The sequence below is a fragment of the Scyliorhinus torazame genome, chromosome 15 (assembly GCF_047496885.1).
Source record: "Scyliorhinus torazame isolate Kashiwa2021f chromosome 15, sScyTor2.1, whole genome shotgun sequence".
Lineage (NCBI taxonomy): Eukaryota > Metazoa > Chordata > Chondrichthyes > Carcharhiniformes > Scyliorhinidae > Scyliorhinus > Scyliorhinus torazame.
Window position 1 is genome coordinate 6070806 of NC_092721.1, and position 18573 is coordinate 6089378.

Consider the following 18573-nt stretch of genomic DNA (forward strand, 5'->3'; position numbering starts at 1 on the left):
ATATTCTTTCCCTCACTCTCCATCTCTCTGTATCTCTCCCTCACTCTCCATCTCTCTGTATCTCTCCCTCACTCTCCATCTCTCTCTGTATCTCTCCTTCACTCTCCATCTCTCTCTGTATCTCTCCCTCACTCTCGATCTCCCTGTATCTCTCCCTCATTCTCCATCTCTCTCTGTATCTCTCCCTCACTCTCGATCTCCCTCTGTATCTCTGCCTTACTCTCCATCTCTCTCTGTATCTCTCCCTCACTCTCCATCTCTCTGTATCTCTCCCTCACTCTCGATCTCTCTGTATCTCTGCCTCACTCTCCATCTCTCTCTGTATCTCTCCTTCACTCTCCATCTCTCTGTATCTCTCCCTCGCTCTCGATCTCCCTGTATCTCTCCCTCACTCTCCATCTCTCTCTGTATCTCTCCCTCACTCTCCATCTCCCTGTATCTCTCCCTCATTCTCCATCTCTCTCTGTATCTCTCCCTCACTCTCCATCTCTCTCTCTATCTCTCCCTCACTCTCGATCTCTCTCTATCTCTCCCTCACTCTCGATCTCTCTCTGTATCTCCCTCACTCTCCATCTCTCTCTGTATCTCTCCCTCACTCTCCATCTTTCTCTATCTCTCCCTCACTCTCAATCTCTCTCTGTATCTCCCTCACTCTCCATCTCTCTCTGTATCTCTCCCTCACTCTCCATCTCTCTGTATCTCTCCTTCACTCTCCATCTCTCTCTCTATCTCTCCCTCACTCTCGATCTCTCTGTATCTCTCCCTCACTCCCGATCTCTCTCTGTATCTCTCCCTCACTCTCGATCTCCCTGTATCTCTCCCTCACTCTCCATCTCTCTCTGTATCTCTCCCTCACTCTCCATCTCTCTCTGTATCTCTGCCTCACTCTCGATCTCTCTGTATCTCTCCCTCACTCTCGATCTCCCTGTATCTCTCCTTCACTCTCGATCTCTCTCTGTATCTCTCCCTCACTCTCGATCTCTCTGTATCTCTCCCTCACTCTCCATCTCTCTCTGTATCTCTCCCTCACTCTCGATCTCTCTGTATCTCTCCCTCACTCTCAATCTCTCTCTGTATCTCTCCCTCACTCTCGATCTCTCTGTATCTCTCCCTCACTCTCCATCTCTCTCTGCATCTCTCCCTCACTCTCGATCTCTCTGTATCTCTCCATCTCTCTCTGTATCTCTCCCTCACTCTCGATCTCCCTCTGGATCTCTGCCTCACTCTCGATCTCTCTCTCTATCTCTCCCTCACTCTCCATCTCTCTCTCTATCTCTCCCTCACTCTCCATCTCTCTCTGTATCTCTCCCTCACTCTCCATCTCTCTCTGTATCTCTCCCTCACTCTCCATCTCTCTGTATCTCTCCCTCACTCTCCATCTCTCTGTATCTCTCCCTCACTCTCCATCTCTCTCTGTATCTCTCCCTCACTCTCGATCTCTCTGTATTTCTCCCTCATTCTCCATCTCTCTCTGTATCTCTCCCTCACTCTGTATCTCTCTGTATCTCTCCCTCACTCTCCATCTCTCTCTCTATCTCTCCCTCACTCTCGATCTCCCTCTGTATCTCTGCCTCACTCTCGATCTCTCTCTGTATCTCTCCCTCACTCTCCATCTCTCTCTGTATCTCTCTCTCACTCCCGATCTCTCTCTGTATCTCTCCCTCTCTCTCCATCTCTATGTATCTCTCCCTCACTCTCGATCTCTCTCTATCTCTCCCTCACTCTCCATCTCTCTATGTATCTCTCCCTCATTCTCGATCTCCCTCTGTATCTCTCCCTCACTCTCGATCTCCCTCTGGATCTCTGCCTCACTCTCGATCTCTCTCTCTATCTCTCCCTCACATTCCATCTCTCCCTCACTCACGATCTCTCCCTGTATCTCTCCCTCACTCTCCATCTCTCCCTGTATCTCTCCCTCATTCTTGATCTCTCTCTCTATCTCTCCCTCACTCTCGATCTCCCTCTGTATCTCTCCCTCACTCACGATCTCCCTCTGTATCTCACCCTCACTCTCACTCTCTCTCTATCTCTCCCTCACTCTCCATCTCTCCCTGTATCTCTCCCTCACTCCCGATCTCTCTCTGTATCTCTCCCTCACTCTCCATCTCTCTCTATCTCTATCTCTCCCTCACTCTCCATCTCTCTCTGTATCTCTCCCTCACTCTCGATCTCTCTGTATCTCTCCCTCACTCTCCATCTCTCTCTGTATCTCTCCCTCACTCTCGATCTCTCTCTGTATCTCCCTCACTCTCCATCTCTCTCTGTATCTCTCCCTCACTCTCCATCTCTCTCTGTATCTCTCCCTCACTCTCGATCTCTCTCTGTATCTCTCCCTCACTCTCCATCTCTCTCTCTATCTCTCCCTCACTCTCCATCTCTCTCTGTATCTCTCCCTCACTCTCCATCTCTCTCTGTATCTCGCCCTCACTCTCCATCTCTCTGTATCTCTTCCTCACTCTCCATCTCTCTGTATCTCTCCCTCACTCTCCATCTCTCTGTATCTCTCCCTCATTCTCCATCTCTCTCTCTATCTCTCCCTCACTTTCGATCTCTCTGTATCTCGCCCTCACTCTCCATCTCTCTCTGTATCTCTCCCTCACTCAAGATCTCCCTCTGGATCTCTGCCTCACTCTCGATCTCCCTGTATCTCTCCCTCACTCTCCATCTCTATGTATCTCTCCCTCACTCACGATCTCTCCCTGTATCTCTCCCTCACTCTCCATCTCTCCCTGTACCTCTCCCTCATTCTTGATCTCTCTCTCTATCTCTCCCTCACTCTCGATCTCCCTCTGTATCTCTCCCTCACTCTCCATCACTCTCTATCTCTCCCTCACTCTCCATCTCTCCCTTTTTCTCTCCCTCACTCCCGATCTCTCTGTGTATCTCTCCCTCACTCTTCATCTCTCTCTATCTCTATCTCTCCCTCACTCTCCATCTCTCTCTGTATCTCTCCCTCACTCCCGATCTCTCTCTGTATCTCTCCCTCACTCTTCATCTCTCTCTATCTCTATCTCTCCCTCACTCTCCATCTCTCTCTGTATCTCTCCCTCACTCCCGATCTCTCTCTGTATCTCTCACTCACTCTCGATCTCTCTCTATCTCTCCCTCACTCTCCATCTCTCTCTGTATCTCTCCCTCACTCTCCATCTCTCTCTATCTCCATCTCTCCCTCACTCTCCATCTCTCTCTGTATCTGTATCTCTCCCTCACTCTACACCTCTCTCTATCTCTCCCTCACTCACGATCTCTCCCTGTATCTCTCCCTCACTCTCCATCTCTCTCTGTATCTCTCCCTCTCTCTCCATCTCTATGTATCTCTCCCTCACTCTCGATCTCTCTCTATCTCTCCCTCACTCTCCATCTCTCTATGTATCTCTCCCTCATTCTCGATCTCCCTCTGTATCTCTCCCTCACTCTCGATCTCCCTCTGGATCTCTGCCTCACTCTCGATCTCTCTCTCTATCTCTCCCTCACATTCCATCTCTCCCTCACTCACGATCTCTCCCTGTATCTCTCCCTCACTCTCCATCTCTCCCTGTATCTCTCCCTCATTCTTGATCTCTCTCTCTATCTCTCCCTCACTCTCGATCTCCCTCTGTATCTCTCCCTCACTCACGATCTCCCTCTGTATCTCACCCTCACTCTCACTCTCTCTCTATCTCTCCCTCACTCTCCATCTCTCCCTGTATCTCTCCCTCACTCCCGATCTCTCTCTGTATCTCTCCCTCACTCTCCATCTCTCTCTATCTCTATCTCTCCCTCACTCTCCATCTCTCTCTGTATCTCTCCCTCACTCTCGATCTCTCTGTATCTCTCCCTCACTCTCCATCTCTCTCTGTATCTCTCCCTCACTCTCGATCTCTCTCTGTATCTCCCTCACTCTCCATCTCTCTCTGTATCTCTCCCTCACTCTCCATCTCTCTCTGTATCTCTCCCTCACTCTCGATCTCTCTCTGTATCTCTCCCTCACTCTCCATCTCTCTCTCTATCTCTCCCTCACTCTCCATCTCTCTCTGTATCTCTCCCTCACTCTCCATCTCTCTCTGTATCTCGCCCTCACTCTCCATCTCTCTGTATCTCTTCCTCACTCTCCATCTCTCTGTATCTCTCCCTCACTCTCCATCTCTCTGTATCTCTCCCTCATTCTCCATCTCTCTCTCTATCTCTCCCTCACTTTCGATCTCTCTGTATCTCGCCCTCACTCTCCATCTCTCTCTGTATCTCTCCCTCACTCAAGATCTCCCTCTGGATCTCTGCCTCACTCTCGATCTCCCTGTATCTCTCCCTCACTCTCCATCTCTATGTATCTCTCCCTCACTCACGATCTCTCCCTGTATCTCTCCCTCACTCTCCATCTCTCCCTGTACCTCTCCCTCATTCTTGATCTCTCTCTCTATCTCTCCCTCACTCTCGATCTCCCTCTGTATCTCTCCCTCACTCTCCATCACTCTCTATCTCTCCCTCACTCTCCATCTCTCCCTTTTTCTCTCCCTCACTCCCGATCTCTCTGTGTATCTCTCCCTCACTCTTCATCTCTCTCTATCTCTATCTCTCCCTCACTCTCCATCTCTCTCTGTATCTCTCCCTCACTCCCGATCTCTCTCTGTATCTCTCCCTCACTCTTCATCTCTCTCTATCTCTATCTCTCCCTCACTCTCCATCTCTCTCTGTATCTCTCCCTCACTCCCGATCTCTCTCTGTATCTCTCACTCACTCTCGATCTCTCTCTATCTCTCCCTCACTCTCCATCTCTCTCTGTATCTCTCCCTCACTCTCCATCTCTCTCTATCTCCATCTCTCCCTCACTCTCCATCTCTCTCTGTATCTGTATCTCTCCCTCACTCTACACCTCTCTCTATCTCTCCCTCACTCACGATCTCTCCCTGTATCTCTCCCTCACTCTCCATCTCTCTCTGTATCTCTCCCTCACTCTCCATCTCTCTCTGTATCTCTCCCTCACTCTCGATCTCTCTGTATCTCTCCCTCATTCTCCATCTCTCTCTGTATCTCTCCCTCACTCTCGATCTCTCTGTATCTCTCCCTCACTCTCCATCTCTCTCTCTATCTCTCCCTCACTCTCGATCTCCCTCTGGATCTCTGCCTCATTCTTGATCTCTCTCTCTATCTCTCCCTCACTCTCGATCTCCCTCTGTATCTCTCCCTCACTCACGATCTCCCTCTGTATCTCTCCCTCACTCTCCATCTCTCTATATCTCTCCCTCTCTCCATCTCTCTCTGTATCTCTCCCTCACTCCCGATCTCTCTCTGTATCTCTCCCTCACTCGCCATCTATCTCTTTCTCTCCCTCACTCTCCATCTCTCTCTGTATCTCTCCCTCACTCCCGATCTCTCTCTGTATCTCTCACTCACTCTCGATCTCTCTCTGTATCTCTCCCTCACTCCCAATCTCTCTCTGTATCTCTCACTCACTCTCGATCTCTCTCTATCTTACCCTCACTCTCCATCTCTCTCTGTATCTCTCCCTCACTCTCCATCTCTCTCTATCTCTATCTCTCCCTCACTCTCCATCTCTCTCTGTATCTCTCCCTCACTCCCGATCTCTCTCTGTATCTCTCCCTCAGACAGTGCGGCACTCCCTCAGTACTGACCCTCTGACAGTGCGGCACTCCCTCAGTACTGACACTCTGACAGTGCAGCACTCCCTGAGTACTGACCCTCTGACAGTGCAGCACTCCCTCAGTACTGACCGTCTGACAGTGCGGCACTCCCTCAGTACTGACCCTCTGACAGTGCGGCACTCCCTCAGTACTGACCCTCAGACAGTGCAGCACTCCCTCAGTACTGACACTCTGACAGTGCAGCACTCCCTCAGTACTGACCCTCTGAGAGCGCAGCACTCCCTCAGCACTGACCCTCTGACAGTGCGGCACTCCCTCAGAACTGACCCTCTGACAGTGCAGCACTCCCTCAGTACTGACCCTCTGACAGTGCGGCACTCCCTCAGTACTGACCCTTTGACAGTGCAGCACTCCCTCAGTACTGACCCTCTGACAGTGCGACACTCCCTCAGTACTGACCCTCTGACAGTGCGGCACTCCCTCAGTACTGACCCTCTGACAGTGCGGCACTCCCTCAGAACTGACCCTCTGACAGTGCAGCACTCCCTCAGTACTGACCCTCTGACAGTGCGGCACTCCCTCAGTACTGACCCTCTGACAGTGCAGCACTCCCTCAGTACTGACCCTCTGACAGTGCGACACTCCCTCAGTACTGACCCTCTGACAGTGCAGCACTCCCTCAGTACTGACCCTCTGACAGTGCGGCACTCCCTCAGTACTGACCCCCTGACAGTGCAGCACTCCCTCAGTACTGACCCTCTGACAGTGCAGCATTCCCTCAGTACTGACACTCTGACAGTGCAGCACTCCCTGAGTACTGCTCCTCTGACAGTGCAGCACTCCTTCAGTACTGACCCTCTGACAGTGCGGCACACCCTCAGTACTGACCCTCTGGCAGTGCGGCACTCCCTCAGTACTGACCCTCTGACAGTGCGACACTCCCTCAGTACTGACCCTCTGACAGTGCGACACACCCTCAGTACTGACCCTCTGACAGTGCGGCACTCCCTCAGTACTGACCCTCTGACAGTGCAGCACTCCCTCAGTACTGACCCTCTGACAGTGCGGCACTCCCTCAGTACTGACCCTCTGACATTGCGGCACTCCCTCAGTACTGACCCTCTGACAGTGCGGCACTCCCTCAGTACTGACTCTCTGACAGTGCAGCACTCCCTCAGTACTGACCCTCTGACAGTGCAACACTCCCTCAGTACTGACCCTCTGACAGTGCAGCAATCCCTCAGTACTGACCCTCTGACAGTGCGGCGCTCCCTCAGTACTGATCCTGTGACAGTGCGGCACTCCCTCAGTACTGACCCTCTGACAGTGCGGCACTCCCTCAGTACTGACTCTCTGACAGTGCGGTGCTCCCTCAGTACTGACCCTCTGACAGTGCGGCACTCCCTCAGTACTGACCCTCTGACAGTGCGGCACTCCCTCAGTACTGACCCTCTGACAGTGCGGCACTCCCTCAGTACTGACCCTCTGACAGTGCGGCGCTCCCTCAGTACTGACCCTCTGACAGTGCGGCACTCCCTCAGTACTGACCCTCTGACAGTGCGGCGCTCCCTCAGTACTGACCCTCTGACAGTGCAGCACTCCCTCAGTACTGACCCGCTGACAGTGCGGCACTCCCTCAGTACTGACCCTCTGACAGTGCAGCACTCCCTCAGTACTGACCCTCTGACAGTGCAGCACTCCCTCAGTACTGACCCTCTGACAGTGCAGCACTCCCTCAGTACTGACCCTCTGACAGTGCGGCACTCCCTCAGTCCTGACACTCTGACAGTGCGGCACTCCCTCAGCACTGACCCTCTGACAGTGCAGCACTCCCTCAGTACTGACCCTCTGACAGTGCGTCACTCCATCAGTACTGACACTCTGACAGTGCGGCACTCCCTCAGTACTGACCCTCTGACAGTGCAGCACTCCCTCAGTACTGACCCTCTGACAGTGCGACACTCCCTCAGTACTGACACTCTGACAGTGCGGCACTCCCTCAGTACTGACCCTCTGACAGTGCAGCACTCCCTCAGTACTGACCCTCTGACAGTGCAGCACTCCCTCAGTACTGACCCTCTGACAGTGCAGCGCTCCCTCAGTACTGACCCTCTGACACTGTGGCACTCCCTCAGTACTGACCCTCTGACAGTCCAGCACTCCCTCAGTACTGACCCTCTGACTTACCCTGCCTGCCAAACCCTTTCAATCTGCTCAGCGGAGCCAGGTAGATGATAAGCTGTGATGTTATTGGACTGGTTCAATGGGCCGAAAGGCCTACTCCTGTTCCTGTGTTCTTATGTGTTCAGGACCTCAAATATGTATAAGCAGTGCCGGAGTTTAAGCATCGCACAAACCCTGACATCTTTGCGACTGATGGTGACGTATCCTTATACCTTATGGGGTGGTGCGGTGTCATGATGATTAGCACTGCTGCCTCACACTGCAAGGTACCCGGGTTCAATTCTGACCTCGGGTGACTGTGTGGAGTCTGCACATTCTCCCCGTGTCTGCGTGGGTTTCCTCCGGGTGCTCCGGTTTCCTCCCACAGCTCAAGATGTGCAGGTTAGGTGGATTTAGCCGTGATAAATTGCCCCTTCGTGTGCAAAGGTTGGGTGGCGTTACAGGATGGTGCGGGGAGTGGGCCTGGCTAGGGTGCTCTTTTGGAGGGTTTGTGCAGACTCAATGGGCCGAATGGCCTCCTTCTGCACTGTCGGGATTGTATGACAGGAAGTTGACTTGTTGATGTTGAGTGCGCGGAATCTCACCGCCCAATCCTACATTTGCCACCTCATTTTGGGTGAAGATAACAAAGAAACACAAAATTCATTGTCAGAAAGGTTATCATGACCAGGCTTTGTTCCATCTCAATATCCAATTACGACTGTCCCTTGTAAGCAGCCAAATAGAGTATTTGACATTGGAGCAACCATATTAAACTGTCAGGTTGTAATGAGAGTTAAACCATGTATCTGTATCAAAATATATCAAAATTATTCGTGCTGGGAAATCGTGCTTGAGAGGAGAATCTCTTAAAACCTGTACAATCTGTAGACACATTTCATTATCACGTCTGTTATTTCCATCAATCAGCCTTGACACACGAGTGTCACCATGGTATCGCCATGGTGTTGCCATGGTATTACAGTGTTGGGATGTTAAAGCCTCTTATTTTTCTTTTTCTCTTCAGATCTTCTGTATGATATGATAAGAGCCCGAGAATGTAGCCCGGCTATTTCATCGCACTGGAAACACAGAAAGGGCCTCTGTACATAACTTTGCAAGGTCACCTCACTAAATCACATTGATATTCATGGCATTAAACTCCTGTGAGGCTCCATGCTGGGAGAACTATATTGTCCACTATTAGATCTGATTCTGTGACTGAGCAGCACTTACAGAACAATCCTGAGTACACCAATAGGTACATTAGCAAACAATTGAAGATAAACACTCAATCCTGTAATGAGGGTCATTTACACTTGCTGGAGGTACATTGAGACACAGGGACAACTCTCTGTAAATAACAGGAATTTGTTCAAGCCTTGCGCCTTTTATGGACTATTCAGGAGCTTGAGGAGCCTATAGTTCCTCAATGCATTCTTCACGGCAACACCTTGGCCAATCAGAGTTGACTTACCAACCAACCAACAACCTTTACTCCTGTAGTATAAATTGTAGTGATATTTTGAAATGTGACTTTCATGTGTTTGTCCTGATCAGTACGAGATGAAAAGCTTCAATGAAATGCCTTTTTTTCAGCAATATACAGGTCTGAATTCTCCATTGTGGAGACTAAGGGCCAGATTCTGAGGCTATGTGCAGAGGACACAGTCTGACACTTGTAACAGTTGCTGTTTGAAACATGTCTGTCTGAGGCAGCAGATGTTAGGGAAGGGTAAGTGAAAATGCAGTGATTTTTAACTCTACAGTTTGGACTGCTTTTCAGCTGTCAGACAGGGCTGATTTATGGTGGCCTCTGGGGTGGTCTCAGATGGGGGATATTATGGGGTCCCTGTTGGGGGTCTCAAATGGGGGGTCTGTGGGGGGTCATTGGGGGTGTTGGGTCACCCTCATGCATGCGTGCTGCGCAGGGATGACCCATTATTCCACTGGGGGGCGGGAGGGGCGGGGTGCCCTGACTTGTAAGCAGGGAAATGGGCGCGAGATCGGAGCATCGCAACGGGTCAAACCCGTTTCCCCCTTCGCCTGATCGGGATTCCCAATACCAATATTGGGAAAAGGAGAGTCAAACCCATTGTAAAATTACTTTGATGTGGAGGTGCCGGCGTTGGACTGGGTGAGCACAGTAACAAGTCTGACAGCACCAGGTTAAAGTCCAACAGGTTTGTTTCAAATCACTAGCTTTCGGAGCACTGCTCCTTCATCAGGTGAATGAAGAGGTGGGTTCCAGAAACATATATATAGACAAAATCAAAGATGCAAGACAATACTTTGAATGTGAGTCTTTGCAGGTAATTAAGTCTTTACAAGTCCAGACGGAGCCACTGGAGAGAGTGGTAACCCCAGGTTAAAGAGGTGTGAATTGTCTCAAGCCAGGACAGTTGGTAGGATTTCGCAAGCCCAGGCCAGATGGTGGGGGGGGGGGTGAATATAATGCGACATGAATCCAAGGTCCAGGTTGAGGGATATACATCTATACAGACTTTGCCTAGTGAGGAATCGCTCTCTCAGGGAGGAATGTTTGTATATTCACGAATCTTCCCAAATTGGTGAATCTAATTGTCAGTGAGGAGTCTAGTCCTGTGCCAGCCCCTATTGGGCGATGTGCTGTCCTCCCCCTCATATGGTGGGTTTGGTGAGGTTGCTGTTAACTGTCACATTATTACAAAACTGTTCCTGAGACTCTTGTGAGGGCACAGGGGAGGAGAGAGGAACAATCATCCTACTCTGGATTCATTGAGAATTGCCAAGGGGCGGGAATGTGATGGTGTGTACTCACCCTGGCTCCTTTCTCTGGGAAGCACTGACATCCTGCACTGCAATCTCTTCCGTTACAGGGTCCTGAGTAAGACTTCCCACCCTAGAGTCAAAACAAGAAAGAAAAGCAAGAGATGTGACTCAGGAGATATTGAAGGAGTTGTTCATTGTCTCTTTGTGTTTGAGAAAGTTTCACATTCTGCATTTGCAATTGTTAAAGTGATGAAAAATCCACAGCAAGACAGTGAGGAGCATGAACCTGGAGGGCGGGAGATGACTTGCGGAGTTTAATACAGAGTTATGGCAGAGGTTGTGAGAGCAGAGTAGGTTACAGACGCAAAGAAACACTTCTGGTAGATTCACCCGCCCGCTGAAACCCCCCTCTCGATAACATTTACTGTTCAATCAAAGGAATACGAAGAGCCATCCTGCCCCCCCCCCCCCAACCTATCCCACAATTCAATCAAATCATGGCAACTCCACCTTATCTCTATCTCCCAATTTAGATTCCATGGCCGGGATTCTCCCAAGTCCCGGGCAAGTGTTGACTCTGGCGTAAACACCGGAGTGGTGTACGGCGGCATCAACGGGCCTCCTGGCCCAGCGACTCAGCGGTCTGCAGGGGGCCAGCCGGGCGCCGGAGTGCTGCGCGCTGCTCCGGCGACGAAAGGCAGCCCTGCCCGCGAGGCGGGTCCGCCCATGTGCGCACCGGCTGTCTCCACAGCGGCGACGAGCAGCGTGGCGGAGACTACAGCGGGCCCGCACGGATCGCGGTCGCCCGCTGATCGGAAGCCCCCGATCGCGGGCCTGGAACCCGTGGAGGCCCCCCCCCCCGGAGTCAGATGCCCCACCCCCTCACCAGGACCTCCACAGTGGCCGCGGGTCCGAGCTCCCTCAGTACTGACCCTCTGACAGTGCGGCGCTCCCTCAGTACTGACCCTCTGACAGTGCAGCGCTCCCTCAGTGCTGACTGACAGTGCAGCACTCCCTCAGTACTGACCCTCTGACAGTGCAGCACTCCCTCAGTACTGACACTCTGACAGTGCAGCACTCCCTCAGTACTGACCCTCTGACAGTGCGGCACTCCCTCAGTACTGACCCTCTGACAGTGCAGCACTCCCTCAGTACTGACCCTCTGACAGTGCGACACTCTCTCAGTACTGACCCTCTGACAGTGCGGCACTCCCTCAGTACTGACCCTCTGACAGTGCGGCACTCCCACAGTATTGTCATCCAGCTGCACTGTCAGAGGGTCAGTACTGAGGGAGTGCTGCACTGTCAGAGGGTCAGTACTGAGGGAGTGCCGCACTGTCAGAGGGTCAGTACTGAGGGAGTGCTGCACTGTCAGAGGGTCAGTACTGAGGGAGTGCCGCACTGTCAGAGGGTCAGTACTGACGGAGTGCTGCACTGTCAGAGGGTCAGTACTGAGGGAGTGCCGCACTGTCAGAGGGTCAGTACTGAGGGAGTGCTGCTCTGTCAGAGGGCCAGTACTGAGGGAGTGCCGCACTGTCAGAGGGTCAGTACTGAGGGAGTGCTGCACTGTCAGAGGGTCAGTACTGAGGGAGCGCCGCACTGTCAGAGGGTCAGTACTCAGGGAGTGCTGCACTGTCAGAGGGTCAGTACTGAGGATGTGCTGCACTGTCAGAGGTTCAGTACTGAGGGAGTTCTGCACTGTCTGAGGGTCAGTACTGAGGGAATGCTGCACTGTCAGAGGGTCAGTACTGAGGGAGTGCCGCACTGTCAGAGGGTCAGTACTGAGGGAGTGCTGCACTGTCAGAGGGTCAGTATTGAGGGAGCGCTGCACTGTCAGAGGGTCAGTACTGAGGGAGTGCTGTAGTGTTGGATGATTGATACTCTGAGCAAGCTGCCATCTTGTGAATGGGATATTTAATGAAGGTTTTGTCTGTCAAGTTAGGTAGATCTGGAAAATGCCTCGCTTATTATCTTTGAAGCTGCAGAGGGGAGGTTTTGCCCCAGTCCAGGGCAATACATATTCCTCCAGAATCATGAAACAAATGATGACATGTTCATCATCCCAATACTGTTATTTGGAGCTTGCTGTGCACAAGTTGACTGCAACCTTTCTGACACTACAGCAGTGACCAAATTGCATTCCCTTTCCTGGAAGAACTTGAAGATGTCTGAGATCTTGAAAGGCTCAAAAAAAATGTGATTCTGTTGTTCTGACTGTAAACTGATCCACTGAGTATAGTCAAAGTGCAAGATCCTGCAGCAGGAGAACTGATTGATGAAATTTAGCCTTCCTGTACAGGGAAAGCTATACCGTCTGACAATGCTAAGAGAATTCAGCGGGCAGAGGTTTCTCATTCAAAGACAATAATGTTGACATTTGCTTTCAATTGAAAACAGACCGGTGGCTGACCTGGAGAACAGAGATTAACCGACAGCACACAGTGTGGTTAGATTGTGGTTCTGGGCTGTCGAGTGGAGTTCAGGATATGATGCAGCCAGTATTTAGGGAATTAACCCCAATGTGATCCGGGAAAGCGTCCCAATCAGAACAAAGCAACACATTCTGACAGCAGACAAAATAATTGCATTTTTATCTGTAATTTATTTCAGTGGTGTTCCAAACCCCTGGAGCAGCAACCCCGGAACGCCCAGAACAGGGAATGCTCAGAACAGGGAATGTCCAGAACAGGGAATGTCCAGGACTGGGAATGTCCAGAACTGGGAACATCCAGAACAGGGAACATCCAGAACTGGGAATGCCCAGAACTGGGCATCCCCGGAACAGATAACCCCGAAACAGGAAACCCCCGGAACAGGAAAACCCTGGAACAGGAAAACCCTGGAACAGGAATCCTCTGGGACGGGACACCTCCGGAATGAGAAACCTCGGAACAGGCAACCCCGGAGCAGGAAACTTCTGAGGCAGGAAACCCCCGGAATGGGAAACCCCCGGTACGGGAAACCTGTGGAATAGTAATCCCCGGGAACAGGAATCTCCCAGAACAGGAAACCCTGGAATAATGAACCTCTCAAAGAGATAGAGACAGAGAGAGTGAAGTTGTTGTCTCTTCTTGTTGTCTGAAATGTTCAGACAGATTTGAATGTTGGGTTTTTGAGGGCTTGTTGAGGCCAGTGCAACTTTCAGATGTTTGTTAACTTATTTAACCTTTCTATATCGCTTTGGAGACTCTTTGTGACCTCCTCAAAACTTGCTTTCCTCCCTATCTTTGGATCCTTACCACACCTGGTTACAATATAGTCACTCCAATGGCCCGATGCTCTAAAATTGTGGCCCCTACATTGACCTCTTGCACTTCACTCGTTACAGTTTTCCAACCTGAAAATGATCCATTAATCCCAACCCTCTGTTTTCCTGTCAGTTAGCCAATCCTACATCCCAACACCAGCAGCTCTTATCTTGTGGAATGAACTTTCATGTGGCACCTGGGCAAATGCCTTTTGGAAATCCAAGTATTCTACATCTACCCATTCCCCCTTATCCACAGCACATGTGACGCCTTCAAAGATCTCCAAATATTGGTAAAACACAATTTCCCTTTCACAAAACCATGTTGACCCTGCCTGAGTGGTTTATGATTTTTGGGATGCTACTGCTAACCCCTTCATAATGGATCCTAGCATTTTCCCAATGACAGTTGTTCGGCTAACTGGCCTATAATTTACTGCTTTATATCCCCTTCCTCTCTTGAATTGGACTACTTATTGGACTTTGGAATGGGGCAGTTGTAAGGGGGTAATATTAATTTTTCACCCTTTACTAGGCAAGTGGGGCAGATGGAATGGCAGAGACAGGACAGAAAGGAATCTCAACTCTAGACATTGAGAGTTACCCTCACAAAGAGCCATGGGCCTGGTATAACCAGCTCAAGTCAGTATGAATGACACCAACTGGGCTGGAGGTCAAGGCTGAGGGTTGTGACCAGAGCCTCTGAACTTCTGAGATCATTTCAAAAGGGTCTCCTTTCAGAGGAGAGAGTGGGAGAGCAGTTTCTGCAATCGTGTCCGGGTAACAGGCTGTGGAGCAGCTGGGACTGCGAACCGAAGCATGTGACCCGGATACTACACCAGGGAGAGGGACACTGGCTCCGCTTTCCCCTAATTATAAACAAAACTGAAAGAACTTGCATTTCTGCAGCGCCTTACATGACCTCCAAATGGTGAATAACACGGGGTTTACTGTGGGAAATTGTGAGCTGGTCTATTTTGGCAGGCGGGGGTGTGTTGAGGGTTCCAGGAGGAATTGTGCAACGCCGTCAGCCAACTTCACAAGAATCAAAAATCTCAGATTAATCCTTTAGGCTCTCCACGCATTTTCCCACTTACAAGATTGGTAATATTTTGATGGTTTGATTCTGTTAGTCAATCAACAGACACAAAACCTTAACGGCGTGTCTGAGATTCGAACTGCAGCTGTATAAATAGTGCAGGCATTTGTTTTCTCATGATTTAGTCTATTATTTTACAATTTAGTCTATTATTTTACAATGTCTGAAACAGCTGAGAGTTTGTCACCAGCTCCAAACTGCTCTCAAACTCAAGAGAATCTGCTTGTGGAATTCTTTTAAATACCGTATTGGACCCTGCTAGAGGAGGGGCTGTGCTGGAACTGAGATACATCACCTTGAACTTTTCCCTTTAGAAATGTGTTCAGTTCGCATGTCTGACTGAAAGGTGATTGAGAGAGAGAGTCAAGTTATTCCCTGTTGGCAGGTTCATGTCCCAAGCGTGCTGTGTTTTGCCAGTTTGCATCATGTGCTGTGTCGCTTTGTGGACTAACCACTTTGGGAAGGTCCTTGGAGAGGGTGGGGAGGAGATTTACCAGAATGTTCCCAGGGAGGTGGGCTTCAGTTAATGTTGGGAGGGTGAAGAAGCTGGGGCTGTTCGCCATGGAGCAGAATAGTTTCTGGGGAGATGTACCCGAGGTGGTCAAAATCAGGAGGGTTTTGATAGAATAAATAAGGACTCTTCCCAGTGGCAGGAGGGTTGGTAACCAGAGCGACACCGATTGAAGAGAATCGGCGGGAGGGTTGAAAATAATTATTTTTCCCGGTGAGCTGCTGTGATCTGGAAGGTGCTGCCTGAAAGGGTGGCAGGAGCAGATTCAAGAGGAACTTTCAAAAGGGAATTGGAGAAATACTTGAAAAGGTGGAATTGCAGGACTGTGCGGAAAGAGAAGACGGTTTGAGGCCAATTGGATAGATAGTTCAAAGGGCCAGTGCAGGAATGATGGGCAGAATGGGCTCAATTGGGAAAGGTTTTATGATTCGATGAGAGGAGTGTGGAATTTTCAGAGAATCTATCCTTTTAACCTCAGCATGTATTTGAGGCGAAACCATTTGTGACGGAGGATGACAGCTGGTGTGTAAATGCTACCTCCGTCACTGAGGTCTGAGGTAACCTGTCAAGCATCAGCTTCCAATATCATAGACTTCAGGATTAAACGCTTCAAACACCAGCTGCAAAGCATTTCTGGAGAATTAAGACGATGGTTCACAGCTAGTCTTTCAACACTGAGAAATTTGTTTCAGTTCATTTCACGCTCCCTTGTTATACCAGCCATGGACAGATGTGTAACTGCACATCTGGTTGGAGCCAGATATCTGAACCAGGATCAAATTGCTACCCCGGCTATTAACTGCACTACATCCGCGACAGGAATGTCTCCTGAGTTTGTGGTTGTTTTTCACTGTCACAACAACGCCTAAATACCTTCCTCGTTGGAAGAAAAAGCTTTCCGAGGGTACTGGGCGGAAACAGGAACAATAGTTTGAATTGGTCAAAGGATAATCTGGCCATTACCACATTGCTGTTTGTGGGAGCTTGCTGTGCACTCATTGGCTGCTATGTTTCCTGCAATAGGACAGTGATAATACTTCAAAATTACTCCATTGACTTAAATGTTAGGAGAGGTTGGGGAGTGGTAATGTCACTCAACTTGGCTACTGCTCCGGGGGCAGGGGTTCGAATCCCAGCCCGGCAACTGGTGGAATTTAAATTCAATTAATAAACTCTAGAATTGAAAAGCTCGTCTCAGTTAGACCCAACATGAAGCTATCATCGATTGTTATAAAAGCCCATCTGGTTCACGAATGTCATTTATAGAATCATATAATTTACGATTCAGAAGGAGGCAATTCGGCCCATCGAGTCTGCACCGGCCCTTGGAAAGAGCACCGTAACCAAGCCCACGCCTCTACCCTATCCCCGTAACCCAGTAACCCCACCTAACCTTTTTGTACATTAAGGGGCAATTTAGCATGGCCAATTCACCTAACCTGCACATCTTTGGACTGTGGGAGGAAACCGGAGCACCCGGAGGAAACCCACACACACACGGGGAGAACGTGCAGACTCCGCACAGACAGTGACCCAAGCCCTTTAGGGAAGGAAATCTGCTGTCCTCCCCCGGTCTGGCCTATATGTGACTCCAGATCCACGGCAATGTGTTGACTCTTAACTGTAAACCATTTAATGCAAGGGTAATTAGGGATGGGCCCCAAATTCTTTCCTTGCCAGTGACACACCCATTCCAGTGAAAGAATACAGAAAACAAATTATAAAGCATGTTGGGATTTCATGAGGGCGCTATCGAAATGCAAGTTCTCTCTTTCAAGTCTATGATGAGGATATTTTCCACAGATGTTACCAGTGGGAGACATAACTCACCCATCAAGTGATTAAAACCTTTAAACTGCTAGATTATAGGTCAACAATGTCTAAATGGTGGTCCCAGAGCGATAACCTGCTTCGTCAAACCAATCCCCAAATCTGAAGGAAACGGAATGCTATTTGAGTTTCTATGTATTTTCATTGGTTTATGGCGAGTCTGAAGGCTTGGAAAGGGTTAATTTTTAAGCTGCTGCCTCACTTGAACATCAGGACTTCTTGGTACCAATGACATGAGACATTAATGAGAATTGGGGCAGCACTGCGCCAGCCATCCAGGGTACACACCCATCTCGCCCATCAACAGGGAAGTGTGGACTATCACAGACCATCCATACACCTGTTTCATACACGATACATTGACTTGTCCAATGTCAGGCACCTTGCATTAATCCTTAAATGACGACAACATCACCAGAATTGTCTTTTCACATAAAGAACTCAGGTAAAAGGTCAAACACGACCTCTGTTCAGGAGACACACCAAGTTTGGAAAGAATAACAAGAGGAGATCTTGAGAATGTTCATGAACATACTTTTTCTGGGTCAGTGTTGAGAGTTAGAATGCTACATTCCTTGCATGCCAAAGTCTCAGATTCCTGACTCACCGTACAGTTAGCAGTGGGATACTCAAGCTGTCTACACTGCTTAAAATTGACGTCATTTGCGACTCAACCCATCTTGAATGCGCTCATGGTAAAGCCTATCACTGATGGTGTAAGATCACACAGGCACTGAACAAAGTACAATTCCTGAAGTCAACTTGCTAACCGCCTCCAGCGTTTCCCTGTTTGAAATGTAATTATTCTTTGAACTGCACGGCACTCATGTCAACTTGCCATCCATGGCCCCCTTTCTTGTGAGGACAGTCGGTCTATTGAGTATCAAACTCAATGTACAAAGTGCTATTGAGAACCAATAAAGGCAAAATCACACAGAGCGGGCCTTGAAAATGGCTTTTTGTCAGCGTGACAGACTCTTCCTCTCCCAAAACAGACTCAACCGGCTTTCACTGGATTAACTGCTGCAACTATAAGGGAAGGGATTGTGGTTCGAATCCTCCCTCCTCCAAAATCAGGCCGTTTCAATGTGTTATTTGCAAAGGGCGCTACATCCTCAATTTTCATCATTTCAAACTAGTGTAAAAAAGATATAAAGGCAACGGACAAGGTGGAAAAAAACTATTCCCAGACTTAACACCAGAACTGAGAGTTTAGAGCCACCAGGAAAGACTGAACAGATTAGAGAAACTTTCTCTGGAAACAAAAGGTGCCTGAGGGGTAACTAACGGATAATTTCAAATTCTGAAAGTATTTGATAGGGTAAACAGAGAGAAGGTGTTTTAAATTGTGAGGAAATCCAAAACTAGTGGCCTTATTAAAACATATTCTGAG

General features: G+C 49.5%; 1 protein-coding gene across 1 annotated transcript in view; it reads right to left on the reverse strand.

The window, feature by feature from the left end:
* LOC140391488 (uncharacterized) overlaps positions 1 to 18573 on the reverse strand; it is a 333618-nt gene that overhangs the window by 238425 nt on the left and 76620 nt on the right. Inside the window, exon 4 of the mRNA XM_072476010.1 lies at positions 10543 to 10623. Coding sequence (XP_072332111.1) covers positions 10543 to 10623 — 81 coding nt within the window. The remainder of the gene's footprint in view (positions 1 to 10542; positions 10624 to 18573) is intronic.